General features: G+C 40.0%; 1 protein-coding gene across 1 annotated transcript in view; it reads left to right on the forward strand.

Moving 5' to 3' along the window:
• Positions 1-19,264, forward strand: part of Scfd2 (sec1 family domain containing 2) — a 335,242-nt gene that overhangs the window by 128,734 nt on the left and 187,244 nt on the right. Inside the window, exon 5 of the mRNA XM_048414869.3 lies at positions 1,297-1,546. Within this exon, the coding sequence (XP_048270826.3) occupies positions 1,297-1,546 (250 nt within the window). The remainder of the gene's footprint in view (positions 1-1,296; positions 1,547-19,264) is intronic.

The raw sequence follows: 19,264 nt of genomic DNA on the forward strand, positions 1-19,264 counted from the left end.
CAAAGCAGCTTCTTTATTAACCAATGGTATTCACAGCATACAGAGGGGAATCCTGCACCATTCAGGGAACACAGGAGTGATGGAAGTTTCAGGTTCTGATAACTTGGATTTTAATTTGAATATGAAAACTAGTGTCTCTTTACCCAAAACTTCAAGATTGGTACTGAAGGTGTGTGTAGTTCTTTGACATAGTAACTCCAGTGATGCAGTGCTCTTATCACGTGTAAAGAATCCTGAAATTATCTTCTGAGTGTCATTTAAGAAGTTGGTAGAAGGACTAAAACCATTTTTTTTTTTTAATTTGAGGTGGTAGACTGGAGAGACTGTTCAGTGGCTTGAGCTCTGCCAGTCTTTCACAGGGCCTAGGTCTGAGTCCCAGAACCCACATGGAAGCTCACAGCCATCTGTTACTCCAGTCCCTGAATATCAAATGACCTCTTCTGGACTCTGGACCCAGCATGCACATGGTGCACACACATGTAGCAAAACAGTATACACATAAAAATCAATGAAGAAAAATTTAAAATATATATTAAGAAGTTGAGCTGAATTACCTTCAAACTCACCCAAAGAAATATTGAACCCATTTCCATTTGGAGCCATTATTTTATTTGTCAGAGTTAGCAGGAAATCACCTTTGGTTGCTATAGATATTCTGGCCAGTGTTTGCCAACATAGAACATTCAAAAAGGATATCCTGAAGCCTGGTGGTGGTGGCGTATGCCTTTAATCATAGGCAGAGACAGGCAGATCTCTGTTCCAGGACAAAGACTGATTCCTTTAAAGGAGAATCCGCACTCATTTGAATATGTAAATTCTGTTAAGGAGCATCAGCAGTCCTTCAAATAGATAATCTGCCAGGTTTGTTTTTCTAAATTGTATTGCTTTACATTTTTGTTTAAGTTTTCAAGATTTTAAAATGCTTACATTTTCTTACAGAGCTGGGGATCAAACCTGGGGTCTTGTGTGTGCTAGGTAAGCGGTCTGCCACTGAGCTACATCCCTTGCCCGTTGAACCACTTACATTTTAGTTTCAAAAAATCTCCATCTCATTTGCTCAAACCACAGTAGGATCATTATCAAAGGGCCTGCAACTTCACTTGTCATTTTATCAAATGTTTTTCAGAATAAAATTTCTAATGCCAGACTTCTTGCAGTGTTCTCGTCAGAATTAATAAACGCAGACCTGAAAGACTGCGGTCAATGAGTACCATAAAGATTTCGCAAGCATCTTTGAACTAATGTTCTGTCTTTGTGGAAGGCTGACGTATCCTCCTGTCCTTGCTTCTGTTTCAGAGCCTTGGCGATTCAACCATGGCTGTTGTGCTTAATCAGGTGCTGCCTATGATTAAGTCCCCAAGCCAGAGAGCCAGTGAGGACTCCAGCCCTGAGGAGCTTCTCATCCTCCTCATTTACATCTACTCTGTCGCTGGGGAGCTCACCCTGGACGGTGACCTGAGAGAGGCTGAAGAGAGCGTGAAGACAGCACTGGCCCATGTCTTCTCTGAGGAGTCCCAGTTGTCACCGTTGCTGCAGAAGATCACAGGTGAGTGCGAGCACCATTGTCGACCGCAGATCCTGTGTATACAGAAACCAGGGTTCTGAGTAGAGACCGTCACACGGGAGGAGGGGGCCATCTCCAGCCACCGGCAGGGTCAGCCTGTCTCTCCCAAAGTGTCCTTTTCCAGTAGTGGTGGTGGAATAGGTTTGCTAAGTCCCTCTCAGAATTTATATTTGGTGGTGTCAAAGCCTTGGTCAAACAGCAAAATCCTCAGAGAAAAATTGTTTTGTAAGGTGCTAGACAGTGTTTTGGGATTAGAAATCGCCATTTTCAGGAGTTTAATATTTTTGAGCCTGCAATACTTCATTTGAATTTTAATTAATTAGTACTATTCCAAATGACACACTAGCTTCCCAGTAAAGTAGACTGTAGTAGTTTGGGGAGAATCTACAGTTACCAGAGACTGTAATGATCCACCTCCACTTGTAGTGTGTTGACTCTTTTAATGACTTATCTTTGTATAATGCTGATTTCAGTGGTATCAGTTATGCCTAGGAGCTTTTGAAGCCTGTACATAAAGCATGAATACTTTTTAAAGCAGTCCAAGTTTCCTTTCAGTAACTCGAACGTGAGTGTATGTACATGTTTACATGTGTGCAGACATCCCTGCTCAGATAAGCTCGAGTGAGGCAGCTTACGTATGTTTTAGACCCCTGTGGGCCTCATTGGGAGAAGTATGGAGACATCTCTGATACAGGCCATGGTGCTGGAGACCTCAGTGTCCCATGCATGTGTGTTTTATTTTATTCTGACCTTTCTTGTGGCTGGTTATGAAGAGCAAAACCCTGATGAGATGGAAACTCCATTCAGTTTCCACAGACGGGAAGCATTTCCTTGCCTGGCATGGAACCTGCTCGCCAGTTTATAATCTACTTAAGTAGAACTTGTGGAATTCGTTGCCATTTCGTTAAGTACAACACTATCTGCCATTACGTTTGTTTGTTTGGCTGGAAATAAATATTGACTTAGAATGGCTTAATATGGTTTATACAATGCTTAGAACAGAGCTTTGATTTAAAGTAAATTTGGATGCTAGGAGAATTTCATTGGAAATTATGTTTAAATGAGCAAGTCCCAAGACAGACAGCAAGGCCAGTGTGCATGTTCTAATTACAGTTGTTTGGGTAGGCTTTATAATGTTTGTATGTTGACAGTTTATTGTTGGAACTGAAGTAATGCTCTAGGAATATTCTCTTACTATTTACTCAAGGTGTTCATTGACCCCGCAGTTCATTTTTTATTAGTTTCTTTACACTTGCTCAGGATATTGCATTTTTTGCTTTGAAAACATTTCTGTGAATTCATGTTTGTATAGGAAAAAATTGTTAGCTCATAATTTAAAAATTAAAAAATAATAAGTTGTGGAATTTTTGAAGTTTTGTTTAAACTTTTATTTTACAATATTAAGCATACATTTTTACCAATATTAACTTTGGGTATTTAGTGTAAGTAGTTAAATGGTACAGAGGTGTTATTTTGGCATATGTGAACTTGAAAACACACATATGAGTGCCCACACACATTCCTTTTTTCTTCCCTCCCTCCCTCCCTCCCTTCCTCCCCCCCTCCCTTCCTCCCCCGTTTCTCTTTCTCTCTCTGCTTCTGAGTACACCAAAAGGACTATATTCCTCAAGCTAAATTTGTAGTTGATTAGTATGGACATATCTTTATTAATTATGTTGAGAACTCAAATGTCCTAAAGAAGGGTTTATATTTATAGATGCTGCTAAGAAAAATGTGACATTTTGGTATAGGGGCAAAAACTTAATCACATAGTATTGGAGTAATTATGACTCAATTCTATTAGGAACAGATACTTCAACCTGTATCTAAAAAATGCATTGTCTTCCAGATATACATAGTGCCCTGTATCAAGGCTAATGGCTTTCCCAGGGAGCGTGTGATCAGTACTGTTCTTTTTTTAAAATTTTTTAAATTGATTTTATTGAGCTATACATTTTTCTCTGCTCTCCTCTCTTCTTCTCTCCTCATCTTCAACTCTCTCCCATGATCCCCATGCTCCCAGTGTACTCAGGAGATCTTGTCTTTTTCTACTTCCCATGTAGATTACATTCATGTAAGTCTCTCTCAGGGTCTTCATTGTTGTCTAGATTCTCTGGGATTGTGATTTGTAGGCTGATTTTCTTTGCTTTATGTTTAAAAACCACTTATGAGTGAGTCCATGTGATAATTGTCTTTCTGGGTCTGGGTTACCTCACTCAATATGATGTTTTCTAGATCTATCCATTTGTCTGCATATTTCAAGATGTCATTTTTTTTCTGCTGTGTAGTACTCCATTGTGTAAATGTACCACATTTTCCTTATCCATTCTTCAGTCAAGGAGCATTTAGGTTGTTTCCAGGTTCTGGCTGTGACAAATAATGCTGCTATATGAACATAGTTGAGCACATGTCCTTGTGGCACTATTGAGCATCCTTTGGGTCTATACCCAAGAGTGGTATTATTGGGTCCTGAGGAAGATTGTTTCCTAATTTTCTGAGAAATTGCCACATTGACATCCAAAGGGACTGTACCAGCTTGCATTCTCACCAGCAGTGCAGGAGTGTTCCCTTTCCCCATATCCTCTCCAGCATATCATCAGTGTTTTGATCTTGGCCATTCTTATAGGTATAAATGGAATCTCAGAGTCATTTTGATTTGCATTTTTCTGATGACTAAGGATGTTGAGCATTTCCTTAAGTGTCTTTAGCCATTTTAGATTCCTCTATTGAGAGTTCTCTGTGTAGGTCTGTACTCAATTTTTTTTATTGGATTATTTGTTCTTTTGATGACCAATTTCTTGAGTTCTTTGTGTATTTTGGAGATCAGCCCTCTGTCTGATGTGGGGTTGGTGAAGATCTTTCCCCATTCTGTTTTGTTTTATTGACCGTGTCCTTTGCTTTACAGATGCTTTTCAGTTTCGAGAGGTCCCATTTATTAATTGTTTCTCTGAGTGTCTGTGCTGCTCTGGGGTAATATTTAGGAAGTGATCTCCTGTGCCAGTGGTCAGTACTGTTCTTATTTCACTTCAAGGCATAGACTTGATTTTCTTGACTCTGAGTAGCAGAATTTATTTGATTCCTTATGTATATTCTTTGGTTAATGAAAATATTTTTAAAAAATAATTTTGAAAATAATCAATAAAAATTCTGCATCAGCTATTTTACTTTACAGGATAACAAAATGCCCTGTTTTATCTGTTAAAAACTTCATCAAACTGTTGTTTTTCAGTTGCTAAGTGGTAGAACCAGCATTTGACTCTGAGTTTTGTGACTATGAAGCCCATGTCTTTAGACATGCGATACAAAACTGCTTCACGCCCATGTCAGTGCTACATCCATTGCATGGCACAGCTCAGGCTTACTTACCACATTGTTTCATTCCATACATGCCCAGCCGTCCCATTAGTATCTGGAGAGAAAACCAACCTTGTGGTTAAAATTTTAGATATTGTCTTTGCTTTTCATTTATTACCATTATATAGTTGTATATTTTTGCCATACCCCCCCCATTTTTATGAATACATCCTCTTTTCTCTGCATTGTAATAAATTACAGTATTATTTATAGCCGTAGAAGTCTATTGCTTGCCTGGCTTTTAGAAGCAAGAGTAACAAACTTTAATTCTGCTTATTTCAATAATATCTTTTGACAGTAATTGCCCATGTTTAAAATCCATATTTTTATCTATTCATTATATAATTTATTTTTGACAGTTACTTTCATGTCTCTGTATTCTTCTTTTGTATAGGAAGGATAATAGGAAACTGTGATTGCTAAAACAGAATAAAAGCTGAGCATGTCGGTCAGTGGCAGCACACTATTTTCTTTTTAATCTGCACTCTTTAACTGGATACTTCCCAGGCACATTTCTAGAGCGGTGGGCAATTCTTTTCTATTTATGCAAAGTAACTAGGATTGGCTTTTGGGTGTTCTGGGTGGGAACCTGGAAGGAGAAACCTGGCCTGGCCTGCTTATGCTGGTTGGTGTCCTCAGTCCTGCTAAGTTCAAAGAGAATATGAGTTTTTGTGTACTTCAGTGTTCGCCTGCCAGCCACAAGAAAAATAAATCCATCTGAACTGTCTTCAGAGAATGAAATTTAATGCAGATTTTGAAGTGCATGCTTGGAATGTCGTCCTACAGAGAGGTGTACCGGAAAAAGCTGAAGGTTTGAATACAGAAAACCATGATTTAAAAGTTCTAGCCCTGCCACTTCCTAGCAGTGTGGTATTAGCTGGCAGCTCCCTGGCCTTGAGCTTTCATACTGATCATCACTGTCCTTATTGATCACCTGTGATTGCTGAGCATAAAATAGGAACTAGTTTTGGATCCGTTTGGGGTTATAATTAAACAATTATTTTGCTTGTATGTGTCATAGAGGGTTGAGCTTCTCAAATGTTTACAACTGATGCATTTAGGCAGAGAAATGTTTGCATGGCTTGCTGGCTAATTTTTTTTTCCAACTTTACACAAGCTAGAGTGTCAAGTTTAGAAAGGAGGAACCTTAATTGAGAAAATTCCCCTACCAGATTGGCCTGTGGAGATGTTCTTCTTGAGTGTCCTGGAGCTGTAGTCTTGAGGCAGGAGTTTCTCTAGAGACCACCTGTCTAGGGTTTGGATGAGACGGAAAGAAGGGGAAAGGCAAAAGGCAGTTATTAGTTGAGTATCTACCCCACCTCATGGGGGCGCTCAGCATTCTGCTCCATCTGCCATGTCTACTTGCTGCCTTGCCTCCTATCCCTCCAAACAAACCCTTCCTTCTAAAAGTTGCTTTGGTCATGGTGTTTTACCGCAACAATGGAAAAGCAATACAATTGCTTTCTCTGATAAATCTAGGCACACTTTTTGGTGGTTTTGTATTTGCCTAGATTTTTATGCCTAGGATTTATGAGGCACAGTATTGCTATGCTTTGATAGTGGAACTGTTCTCAGCAGTTATCCGTGTACTCATTTTACACTCAAAGACATCAAGACAACCAACAGTAGCTGCCTTTCCTCAAACCACCAGCCAGATATCCTGTTGAGTGAAGGAACTGGACTAAATCTTGTCTCTGGATTTCCAGTCTAGACTTCTTAGTAGGCCAGTGGTTCTCAGCTGTGGCTTTGGATTTCCTGCAGAAATTGCAGGACTTGCAACTGAGGTCCATCAAATAGAGTACTTCAGGAATCATCTAGAAACAGGGTTACTCCTTGCATATGAACACACAAATATTTGCAGGGCTATTGTGATTTATTAAACCTTTTCCTTAGGTTTGTAGAAGGTAATTCTTAATGTGAAACATTTTCAAGCAGAGAGTTGTAAAAAAAAAAAATAACAAAGGAGGTGATATGAGTTTCTCCTTTGAGATTTCTTTTACCATCACGTCTGCATCCTTTTCTCATCTCATGGGTTTCTCTTATAATATGTCACATTTCAGATGATGTATTTCTCTATATTTCCGTTCATATGGATACCGTTCCAATTTAGAAAAAAAATCAACACTGCAAATCTTTCTCTTGAGCATTTCTTCTGGCTTGATAATAACAAAGGATTCCTATGGTAACCCTAAGAGTGATTCTGCAAGTCTGTCTTTGGTCTTTGCATTATATACACTTGAGTAAGAATGGTAATGCTTTATTGTAGATGATACTGTACCAACCAATGACCACAGAGACAAGACACACAGCTAAAGAAACTCAGTGGGATTAATGGAAAATTCCATGCAAGGTTTTACCTCATCCATTGGTTGGGTCTAACCTGTGGATTCTTGTGTATTATGGCATGCAGGTATCAGACGTTTCCACGAAAGACTGTGCTTTCCTCTCTTGTCTCAGGCCTGCCAGAACAATACACATTTTCAAGTTGTTTTCTATAGTGGTTTGCAATCCTGTTTCTCTACCTGGGTCCTTACTTTTCTTGATTTCTAAGATTTCTGCTGCAAACTCTGATGAAGAACATATGTCTGCTCCCCAATCACTCCCCTGAGAAATGTTGGAACTGTTACATTTGGTTTTACTCTCCAACATATTAAAACAGTTAACCACAGCACATATTACTAAATAGCCATATCAAGTGAAGTTTAAAATGTTTACTACATATTTAAAATACATCACGAGCTGTGCAGAAAGAAATGCAGAGCTCCCTAATGCAAGGGATCCTTACAAATTACTTTTTAAGCACTTCATTTTTCCCTGACACATCATATAAAGCAATCATTCTTAATTGTAACACTAGGATGTATCTTCTTGTGCTGATATTTATGTGTATATAAATGCATGAAGTATAATGTCTTTGTCACCAATTTTTGAATCTGTAAACAGTACAAACTATAGTGCTGTCATGTACCAAATAATAATGATGTTTCAGTTAGCCCTGGACAGCGTATGTGACAGTGGGTTCACAGAGGGTCTCCTGCTTACTGTCTCTTGATTGCAGCAGAAGCCATATAGAGTGTGGCCTACACCATTTAAATGTATGTAGTCAGCTGTGGTGTTCACAGTATGATGTAATCACCTGATGATGTATTTCTCAGAACACACCCCATTGTTAAGCAGCTAATGACTAGAATGCATATATGGTATAAATTTCCAATTAATAAAATATGTGTAATATACAAGGGTAGTCGTTTTGAAAACGTGGCTATGGGGCCAGGTTTGGCCAAAAATACCACAATGGGGAGAAAACCTGCTCCCCTAGTATGTAGGCCCATTGGAAAACAACCTGAATTTCTCAATGTTCAGTGGTTCTCAACCTTCATAAATTTGTGACCCTTTAATGTGTTCCTTATGTAAAATTATTTCATTGCTACTTTGTAGCTGTAATTTTGCTATTGTTATGAATAGTAATAGAAACATCAATGTACAGATTGATGTACAGAATATCTGATATGTGACCCCAAAGGGATCACAACCCACAGTTGGAACCCGCTACTCTAGTGTCTTATAAAATAGCATCAGAGTAGGCATTGACTGAAATGATATCTGGAACGAATGCCAGGCATTGTGGCCCGGGCTTATGATCCCAGCATTCAGGGGCCTGAGGCAGGAAGATCATGAGTTCAAGGCTAGTCTGGGCTACACAGCGAGTTCCAGACTTTGGAGAAGAAAGAGGATGGACAAAGGATTAAAGCTTCTTGAACCTTGTAATTGCCCCTCCATATTCAATTAAGTATAATAATTGTGATTGTCATGTAATTATTTATAATTCTTTGGATATAAGTGTTTGAAGGACAGGGATTGTTACTTGGATGAAATTTCATCTCTGCTCTATTTACATTTCCTTAAGATGATTTATAATTGGACTTTCTTGAATACTAAAGTCAAACTCATTGCTCCCTGATTATCATAATAGAACTTAAAAATCGCTTGTAAACTCACTCTCCAGAGAAAGCATCCTAACATTTTGATGTGTACAGGTGCAAAATCAATCAATAAATAGATATGTGATAAATGTCAGGTGATAGTGTCAGAAAATATTTTGTTTTACATGTTTTGGAGTTGGTCTGTTGTAGCCATGGTGCCTTGGATAAAAATCACAGGTATGTAGCATGATAAATGTATTAAAAAGTGATGTTGTGAAGAAAGATCTTGAGAATGTTGGTGTCTTATTATTTATTGAGAGTGAAGAAAAACGTTGTGGTACAAACATTTCAACCTAAATTTATATCAAAGATGGATGAGAGAGAGAGAGAGAGAGAGAGAGAGAGAGAGAGAGAGAGAGAGAGAGAGAGAGAGGCAAAATGGATGAATGGGTGGCTGGTGGATGATAAGGAAGAGATACAACAGACTCTAGGCTGGGGCTTCTTGGATGATGGGAGAATGAAAGACCAACATGTTGGACACTGAAAGGGGGCATGTATGTGTGCAAGCGCAGTGAAACTGACTTGTGTTTTGAAACGTAACTATAAATGTAATCAGAAATGTAATTCTCATAGAAGCTGACTGTCTGTCTTCATGTGTTGCCTGTTTACTCTATCCTTAGCACCTGGACTGAATTGGTCCCAAGCAGACTGGTGATTTTCACTGAAGCAAATATAAAATGAAGCCCCCTCCTTTTTTTTTTCTCCTTTCATTTTTTAAAGCAAAACACATGGCTGCACCTCTTCTTCAGGCTCTTGGTTTGTTGCCAAGCTGACAGGGCCAGCTGGAACAGGAAACTGATATGGTGCAGTGCTCATTAGCAATTTCCATTCTCTAATGCAACAAGAGTTAGTGTGTTAGGTTTGAGAAGCTGTGGCTTTATCCAAACCGTTCACCAAAATGAGTGGACTCTTTATTTCTTTATCTGTGTCATTCTGGTGAAGATAGTTTAATCTGAACAATTCTTTTCACATAGTGGTGTAGGATGTGAGGTTCCTTCCCCGTGTATATCAACACCATCCAAGAAATTCAGTCATGGCCAAGAAAGGTTTCTTCCTAATTAAATGTGTTTGGATACTCTTCTGGTCTGGACTGCACACCCTTGTTGTGAGTATGGAAACCAAACACCAGAATAACTATAGTTACAGCTGCTAGTGTTTCTTCACCTCCGTGTTTTGTGGGAAGTGAAGCAGCACACTTGTCTTTACACTGTGTTCCCAGAAACTAGTTTCCATATCATGTATAATTGTATTTTTATCAATTTTAAAACTTAATCTCTGTGCTGCCATCGCCTTCACCCTTTTTGTTCCTCACCTCACACCTCTCTGAGATAAATCAGAAAGCAGCCACAGAGCACCTCGGTGACTGGAAGCTTAGGGAGTTAGTGCACTTCACTTGATATTTTCTAGTTGTTCTCCTAGGGAACAGGAATCCAGACAAGAATGACATCATCGGCCTCTTTAGAAACAGGCTCGTGTAATCACTTTTGACTGGGGTGATTATAGCATTTCAGAGGAGCAGCCCTGCTAGGTACAGGCTGGAAGTGTGGGGGCTGTTGTATGTCTGGGAAGCCATCCTCAGAGTCTCCTGCAGAACAAAAGCCAGCCAGGGGTGTGTGCGGTAGAGGTTTGTGGATGGTTCCTGTGCAAGGAAAGCTAGCATTAGCTGTTCCTGTTGTTATTATCTTGGCTGTTCCTGCTTGAGTCAAATCATATCTAAATTTATTTTAAACACATATTTCACATGTCAAAAAAAAGTCAGGAAAATATTTCTGAGGGAAAAAGTATCTGTGTTCCCCGTATGTTTGCCTCTCCCAGTGTGGGGATTAAGCATTGGACCTTGATGGTGCCAGGCAGCATTGCAGTGCTGAGCTGTACACCCAGCACCATGTTTCGTGTTTTTGATTGGCTCTTGTTTTTCTTTCTATGTGACAATGGGGGAAAAAAAACAACATTTTTTTTCTAAAATAATAGAACAGCAGAAGTACACATGATCAGGCTGAAAAAAATCTGGGATATTAATCCTCAGGGTAGGGAGGAGCCCCACACAAATAGTGTGCTACACCCAGGGCGTCCTCTGTGTCTGGATTCAGCAGCACACCCTCTGTACTGGGCCTTGCAGAGCAGTGGAGTTTCAGTTTCCATAATCACCTTTCCCTGGGGGCCGTTTTCTTCTCTCAGTGCCTTTGTTCATACCAGAGTCTTGTGCTTAAATGTATTATACTCCCTCCGTGCACAGGTCCTCCAGCTGCTTCCCCAGGGCAGTTGCAGTTCACCCCTTTGGAGTTCCAAACCACAGAGCCTGAAGTCAGCCTCCCCCACCCTCCATACTGCTTCACTGCACCCCATCCTACTGTGCGTTTTAAAGTGAACGTGGTTCATTATATAGTTGTATAATAATTTCATTTGTGTTTTGCCTTCTCTTCCGGACAATAAACTCCCTGGGTTTTGCACTCCACTGTACCTCAATTGTTAATCTTGTCTACAGGCACATGGTAGGCTCTTGCTGAGTATTAACTGAACAATAAATGCTAATGAAGGAGGAAGCTGTGATTCTGTTTCAAAGTTTCCTGTGACTCTTTGCAGATGTGGGGCAAGTTCTGGTGGGCCTGTTCTGGACAACAGAATGGTGTCCGAAGAAGAGCATGGACCACCAAGGGGAACGGGAATCTGGACATTGAGGGGAACGGGAGTGTGCACGTGTCACAGTGTAAATACTGTCAGGAAAGCATTCTGTGTAGTGAGAACAGAGAGTGACAAGTGTCAGGCAAATCCTGTTCTGCGTTTTATTGTTTCCATACAACAACCAAACCTTTTGCATTCTGGAGACTTTTGGTTCAGTTAGCTGTGCCCCGCCCCCAACCCCATTTCTCCTGACTTTTCTCTTCTTTTTTCTTGCCTTGCTGGCCTTGCCTTCTGTCCCATATCTAGTTTTCCTGGCTAGACTTGGAACACACTACTCAACACCTCCCATCTAAACATTACTAAGTCCATCTTTTAACCCCCTGGTATTCTCCAGTCTGATGGTTGTGGGAATGGAAGTGGTCAAGGAAATGTGAGAAGGAACTTCAGTCATGATATGTTGAGAATGCTGGCTGGAGAATAGCCAATAGAGTACTCTGTCTATAGCAGTTAAAGACAGACAGCAAAATGGTGGACATGAATTAGAGAATTTATAACTTTTTCACAGTTCAGAAAGGTTTTATTTGAATGAATAAGATACACTTTTAATATTAAAAATAAGTGCAGCTACCATTTATTAAGAACCTTCCCTACATTTGGTTTTCACTGAAAATCCTGACACAGGGGTTACTACCCAGTCTCACAGAGGAGAAAATGGGATTAGCCAAGCAAGCTAACTTTTTATTGTTGTTGTTTTGTGTTTTCGAGACAGGGTTTCTTGGTAGCTTTAGAGCCTGTCCTGGAACTAGCTGTTGTAATTCTTGTAGCTGACCTTGAACTCACAAAGATCTGCCTGCCTTTGCCTCCCAAGTGCTGGAATTAAAGGTGTGTCCCCCCCCCCCCCCGCGCCTCCCCCCCCCCCCCCCCCGCCATGGCTTGCAAGCTAGCTTATTTAAAACATTGTTAGTAGAGGAGCTAGAAGTCAAACACGGCCCATGTGGGGGTCAAAGCCAAGGTTCTCTGCTTCCTGTAGTGTTGCCTACTAATTGGGCTGAGCTACTCCACCGCTCCCCTCCCCGTTGTGTGTACTGTTTGTTTCCTAGTGTTGACTGTCACACAGCTGTTCCATTTAGTTCTTGGCAGGACAAGAACTCTTCCCTCCCTTTCACACAGAGGGCTAGAGCTTGTCAGGGTTAGAGGCTGAGCTCAGGATTTGTTCCTTCTCTTTCTCTTAGCACCAAAGTACAAGAAGCTTAGAAAATTATTCCATGGCTGCAGTCTTACTGGGTCTGTTACAGGTTTATATGGATGATGTGATATGATGATGGGAGCTGAAATACTTTGAAGACAAGAAAAATAAGAGTGATCTTGATAGGTACTTAGATTAGTGGGTACTGATTGACTAATATTTGCTTTAAAATAATAGTCACTCTGGCAGTGAAATAATCATTGAACCAGCCACAACCAGTTGGTGATGTTTGTCTGCTGAGAGAGCACGCAGTCAGGATGACTGGAATGACACTTCCCCCACCACAGGTGTCAAGATCACGTTCTCTGCAGCTTCTCCCCATCACTTGTCTTCGCAGTGCACCCCCTCTGAGTATATGCATGGCCTTCAGTTGGTTTCCCAGTAACTCACGGGCTCACATGTTTATAGCACTGGAAAGGACCTGAAGGAATTGTATATGACAGCATCTACTGGTTCCACTTCTCCTTTCCTTTCCTATCAGAGGTAAACTGGATTGTAGACACACAATCATAAAGCCTTCATGTTCAGTTTGCCTCCTTGGTGTTTGTGAGAACTTTGGTTCCAAAGTCAACTTGAAAAATAGACTTTATATGACTATCTAGATTGGTTGGTTGATATTATTTTCTGTTTGAAAAAGAAATGTTAAAAATGCAAGGAGTGTTTGGAACTGAGTGGTAGCTGCATCTTAGGAACCTACGCTCCTCCAAAATCTGTTCCTTGCTTCGTTCTGTAATATTGCTATCGCCTACAAATGCCATGGAGCATGCGCTTCTGCTGAACCCTCGCTGAGTGCTCGTGGCCACCTCACTGTCAGTGGAATGACAGTGACACACGGTTGGGATCTACTTGGAAATGGCCCACTGGTTTTGTCACATTACTGTAAACAGGAACTTGAGACCTTCACAGGCATAAGTGTCCTCACAGATTCAGAAATGCATCCAGCGCCGTATATGGCACGTGAGTCACTTGGCAAACATTTGTTAACTATGTAAATCTGCCACTGGAATCCTGAGTGTTTGGGTATTCAGGGACATTTGCTTAGTTGGAAGATGACATGAAGAAGCAGCTTGGAAATATTAATTACATCCTTAAATACCTGCAGACTTTGGCTGGTGACCAGCAATTTTCCATTTGCAGAAAATCTGGGGTTTTATTTTTATTTATGAAAGGTTACCTTGGCTACTGTCTGTCAAAAACCATTTGGGGAATATTGAACTTTAGTGACCTTACAAATTTCAATACACTTTCTTTTCATTCAAGAAAATGTCCTCTTGAGCTCAATCAGGCCTGGCCATCTCTAACCTAGTACTTTTTCGGAGTTAACAAGGAGCACTTGTTTTGTTAACACCCAGGCTCTGCCTTTCCAGACAAAGTGCAGGTTAGCCATCCCTTCCGCTGTCTTAGGAGTAGGGCTCTCAAATCCTCGGCTTTCCATACTGGTTGTGTTCATTGTCAGTGCTCTCAAGCAATTTATGACACCCTTTTGGGGTAGTTTTCTTCATTAGTAGTGCCTGGATCATGACATCAACGATATGTGGTATGTAGGTATCTGAGCTCATTTTTGAGAATTAGTTTTGTCTCCCTTTTTCCCGGTTTTAATGAGGTATAGTGGGCATACTGAGCTGTGCGTGTGTGTGTGTGTGTGTGTGTGTGTGTGTGTGTGTGTAGGTATCTTTTTTCTTAAATGGATCTATTGATTTAAAAATTGCTACCTCTTCTTGTCATCAGATTGTAAGTATGTTATGTTTTCTTTTTATTTATTTACTTTTCCAATGCTGGTGATCAAACCAAGGCCCTTATGCAGATTAGGCAAGCTCTCTACCACTGAGCTATAACCCCGGCCTATTTTATCTTTTCTCCTTTCATCTATGATCAAGCTTGGTATTTGTGATGAATAGTTTTATGTCAACTTAACACAAGCTAGTGGTGTCAAAGTGGAGGGAACCTCAATTGAAAAAATGCCCATAAAATCGGGCTGTAGGCCAACTTCTGGGAAATTTTCTTAATTAGTGATTGATGTGTGAGTGATGTGGGAGACCCCAGCCCATTCTGAGTGAGGCCACTGGTGAACTGGTGGTCCTGGGTTCTATAAGAAAGCAGGCTGAATAAGGAATTTGATGTAGAAGTATAAGCCCAATGAAACCTTTTCTCCTCACCTTGTCTTTGGTCGTGGTGTTTCATCACAGCAATAGTAACCCTAACTAGGATAGTATTGTAAAGCAAGAACTTTTCAGTACCTAATTCACGGTGCCCATTTCCTTCCTGGTTATAAAAGACAGAAGAGGCAGTTTATTTATTCATTAACCAAGAAAAGCAACACACAGACGAAAGTACCTCCTACACCATTTTATCACTGCTTCTTACTATTGAATATCTCTGTTGTGCCAGGCAAGAGTAGGTTCTGGGGATGCTGTAGCCAACGTGGAAAAGGCCCGTGCCCACAAAGAACTTATGCCTTAATGGTAACATCCTTTGTTGTTCAATTTTGTGTTCCTCTCATATGGTATGTACCTGAAATGCAGCAAGTCCTTCAGGTGGGTTTGGTATACACTGAGTATAACTCAACTGAAATGGAAATCCAATGAGCTCTGAAGGGAAGAAGAATAATATAAGCTTTCTCCACTTGCAGGCTCTCTTGTCTTGATGTTTTATCATTTATAGTTTTTTTCATTATAAAAGCATTTCTTTATTAAATTCCATCTTAATCAACCCTGAATGAAAATGAGGACATGATCACTCCTAGATATGGTTGCCAAGAAGGTTTATACTTTAGATATGAGGGAGAGGCATCTGGAGAGGAGTCCTGACTGAACCTGGCTAGAAGAATAGACTGAGAGGAGAGGAAAGAGGAAGAGAGGGAGAGAAGACGAGAAGAGAAGAGGGAAGGAAGAGGAGAGAGGGCACATGGGCAAAGAGAAGAGCAGAGGACTAAGAACACCAAGAAGCCAAGAGCAGAGCAAAGAGAGAGCGCATAGCCAAAATAGCCAAATATATAGGAAAGAGAATCTGGGGGATGGAAAGCAAGGCTCAGAGGCTGGAGGGGTTTAGGGTAGGGGCCCGTGGGGAGTTCTGAGAGGACCCAGGACTCTGTCACTCGTACTTGTGGTGCTGAGAACTGGCAGACTGGTGGCCAGGGCCTGCTATGGAATTTTTATAGGCTCCTCAGTTAGTCATTCACCCAGGTTTCCTAGGGACCTTTGTTCATTTTGAGGTTCTTCTTTTCAGTTTTGGTTTAAACAGAGCTTAGTTTTAAAAAGGCACCACTAATGAAACTTACAATCAGTGCTTAAAGTCTAAATTGTGGCAGATTCACTAACATATTAGCAAGTGCCATAGGTCAATATGACCTCAATAGATAGAAATCCTGTAAGTATACCTTTTTGAGATTATAATATAATTACATAACTTCCCTTTCTCCTCCCTTCCCTTCAAACCTTCCTGAATGCTCCTCATTACTATCTTTTAAATTAATGTGTTCCCTATTTTTCATTAAGTGTGTGTGTTTCTAAATTCATAAATACAATCTTCTGAGTCTATATTATGTTACTTGTATAGGTTTTCAATGCTGACCATTTGATATTAGATAATCATTTGTTTTGCTCTTCCCTGGGAAGAATATTTCTTCTACTCCCAGGATTCCTTAGTTGACTGTAGTTCTTTGTGTAGGGTTTAGGCCTCATGGACTTTCCCCAACCATGTTAGCTTATCTTGGTGGTCTCGTTCAGCCTTGGTTAAGCAGTCAATTTGGTGAGACTTTATGGGTACAGTTTTCGACATTCCTAGGAGACACACTGTCACAGCAAGTTTCCTGTTCCTCTGGTGTAGAGATTTACTTTACTGTTAAGCATTGGCAATGCCCCTGCGTAGTCATAGCTGTCTGCCGTCTACCAGTCCTCTGTGAGTTTGTTTTCCTTACGTCTCACCAATACACCACAGTATTAAGCTTCTGAATTTTTGCCACTCTGTTGGGCTATTTTGGTGTCAGATGTCATTCCAACTTGATTTTTTTTTCTTTTAAGTAAATGAAGTTGATCATATTTTCACATTTTAAATTACTTTTTCACCTTTGTGTGAATTATCTATGTGTACTTTTGTCACTTTTAAAAATAGTTATTTTTTCTGCCTTTTTAATCAAATTTTAAGTTGTTTATAAATTAGAAACATTAGTTCTCCATGAGCTATCTGCATGTAATTTGACTATGACTTTATTTTTAGTGTTTGGTTCCTTAATTTTATTTAATACTCAAACATACTGATTTTTATTTTAAATTCTGTCTGAATGTTGAGTCATGATTGCAAAGTCTTTTCTACCTTCGAATACAGAAGAACTTTCCCAGTCAGAATGTAATTGTGTAAATTTCTTTTTGTTTTTATTAGATCACTTTGGAATTTTTTAAATAATTGACAGGAGGAATAAGTCGAACTTTCTTTTGACAAATTGCTATCTAGTTGTCCTATCATTGTCTGCTAAAAGGTCTAATTTGGGAGCCAATGGGATGGCTTAGCTGGTAAGTACACCTGATGTCAAGAGTTCATTTGACCTGAGTTCAATCCCGAGAACCGAAAGGTGGAAGAAGAGAACCAGCTTGATAAAACTGTCCTTTGACCCTAACTCCCAACAAATAAATGTGATACGTGGACAGATGACAGATGGGTAGGTAGGTAGGTGTGTGACTGGCTGGCTGGGTAGATGAATGGGCTATATTTTTGGTCTCAGCTGAACACCTGTTTTCATGTATTAGAATTTCCCCTTTGGTCAGGTCTCCTTGTGGGTTTGCTGTTCCATTTCACTGGTCTGCATGTCTCTTTGTGCTTCAGGACTCATGTCAGTTAGCTGTAGAGATTTCCAGGAAGGTTTCAATATCCCTGGCCTGGCCATTCCTCCTCACAGGTCTTCTTTGTCACCTGATAGTCTTTGGTTACTTTTTCATATGAAATTCTATGTAGTGAAGTCAGTTTTTCTATTTCCAGGAGAAAAATAATTTAAACTGTGATTTAAAAATCATTCACTGGCTCAATTAGAGGAACTGTCTTCTGATGGCACAGAAACATCCTTAGCAAGAATTGGGACATTGCTCCTTTGTTCGCATCTGCATTTTTCTTTGTTCCTGTATGCAGCAATTTCTTAAGTTTGTATTCCTAAGAATTAAATCTTCCTCTGTAGTTACTGCAAGAAGAGCTTTCTCTATCACTATACGTTCTTAAAATTTTAGTTTAAAACTTTGCTTTTTGTGGTATTTTTATTTCTGTTTTTGTTTTATTTCAAACAACCATCACAGCATGGTCAGCCTATGTTCAAGGATCAAAGAAACTTCTTCCATGAGTGTAGCTTCCTCAGTATCAATGGAAAAGTGTAAAATCTCACATGTGTCCTGTGAACTAGGATCTAATGGGACCCTGCTTTATGTAACTTTAAAAGACAAAGTATTGCTAAGTGAGAATAGCATGCTGCAAACTGGTTTTGCCTTAGATCAGCCACAGGAGTATAGTGAGAAGAGTCAAGTGAGGGAAAGGACTAAAGGAGGTCCCAGTGTCCTCACAACCACATCAGCACTTGGAAGCACAGCTCTTCCCCAGCGCAGGAGCGACTAGTGTGACCCCACAAAACCACTGGTCCTGAGTTCCCATTAGCTGGGCTTTCTTATAATGTACCAGAGGTGAGTGTGTTAAGTACATTAGCACACAGAAAACATTGGTAGTTTCTTTCTGCCCATGGGAGCCGCCGTGCTTCACTCTAATCTTTGTGTTTGACATTTTCTGTCTTCCTTGAGGCATTTGAAGTTGTGCCAGAACTGGGGATTTTTCTCTTCTGTACTTAATCTCACAGCTGTGGGTTTGCATGATTTATTCTGAAGTACAGTTTAGAAGTAGTGATTACATATGTAAGAGTTATGAATGGTTGCATGCTCATGAAAATATTACTGAAACTTGCAATTATTTTTATTATAATTACTTTCAGCTTTGGTATATCTTGCATGCACTTATAAAGATAAACACTAAAAACTACATTTTAAAAAAGTAAAATTTTAAGACCCAGAAAAATGCTGGAGTAAACCCAGAAACTCACTCTTGATACCTACTGAGTTTGGCCTGGTCATACGAATATGTTCACTCATTCTTCATCCAGATAGTATTCTCATTGAGTGCTTTGCCAGAATACCCATAAACCATGGGAATATGTAATGTAATCCTAATAACTTTTCAACACTTAGCTTAACAAAGGCTACTAAATATTGCTATCAAGCAGGGATGGAAAAATGGTTTCGTGAATAAATGATCATTTTAAGAACCTATTCCTTAGGCACAGAAATGAGACAGTGTATATGTCACAAAAGCTTAAGGACCTGAATTCAGATTTCCAGTACTCATATAAAAACCAGTCACAGTGGCACACTTAAGCATGGAGGAACATGGAAGAGCTGGGGGCAGGCAAGAGGGTCCCAGTGTGGCTGAAAAGGTGAGCTCTCAATAGAGTAAGAAGCTCTGCCTCAAAAA

This window comes from Myodes glareolus, chromosome 8 (genome assembly GCF_982192425.1).
Source record: "Myodes glareolus chromosome 8, mMyoGla1.1, whole genome shotgun sequence".
In the NCBI taxonomy this organism is placed as follows: Eukaryota; Metazoa; Chordata; class Mammalia; order Rodentia; family Cricetidae; genus Myodes; species Myodes glareolus.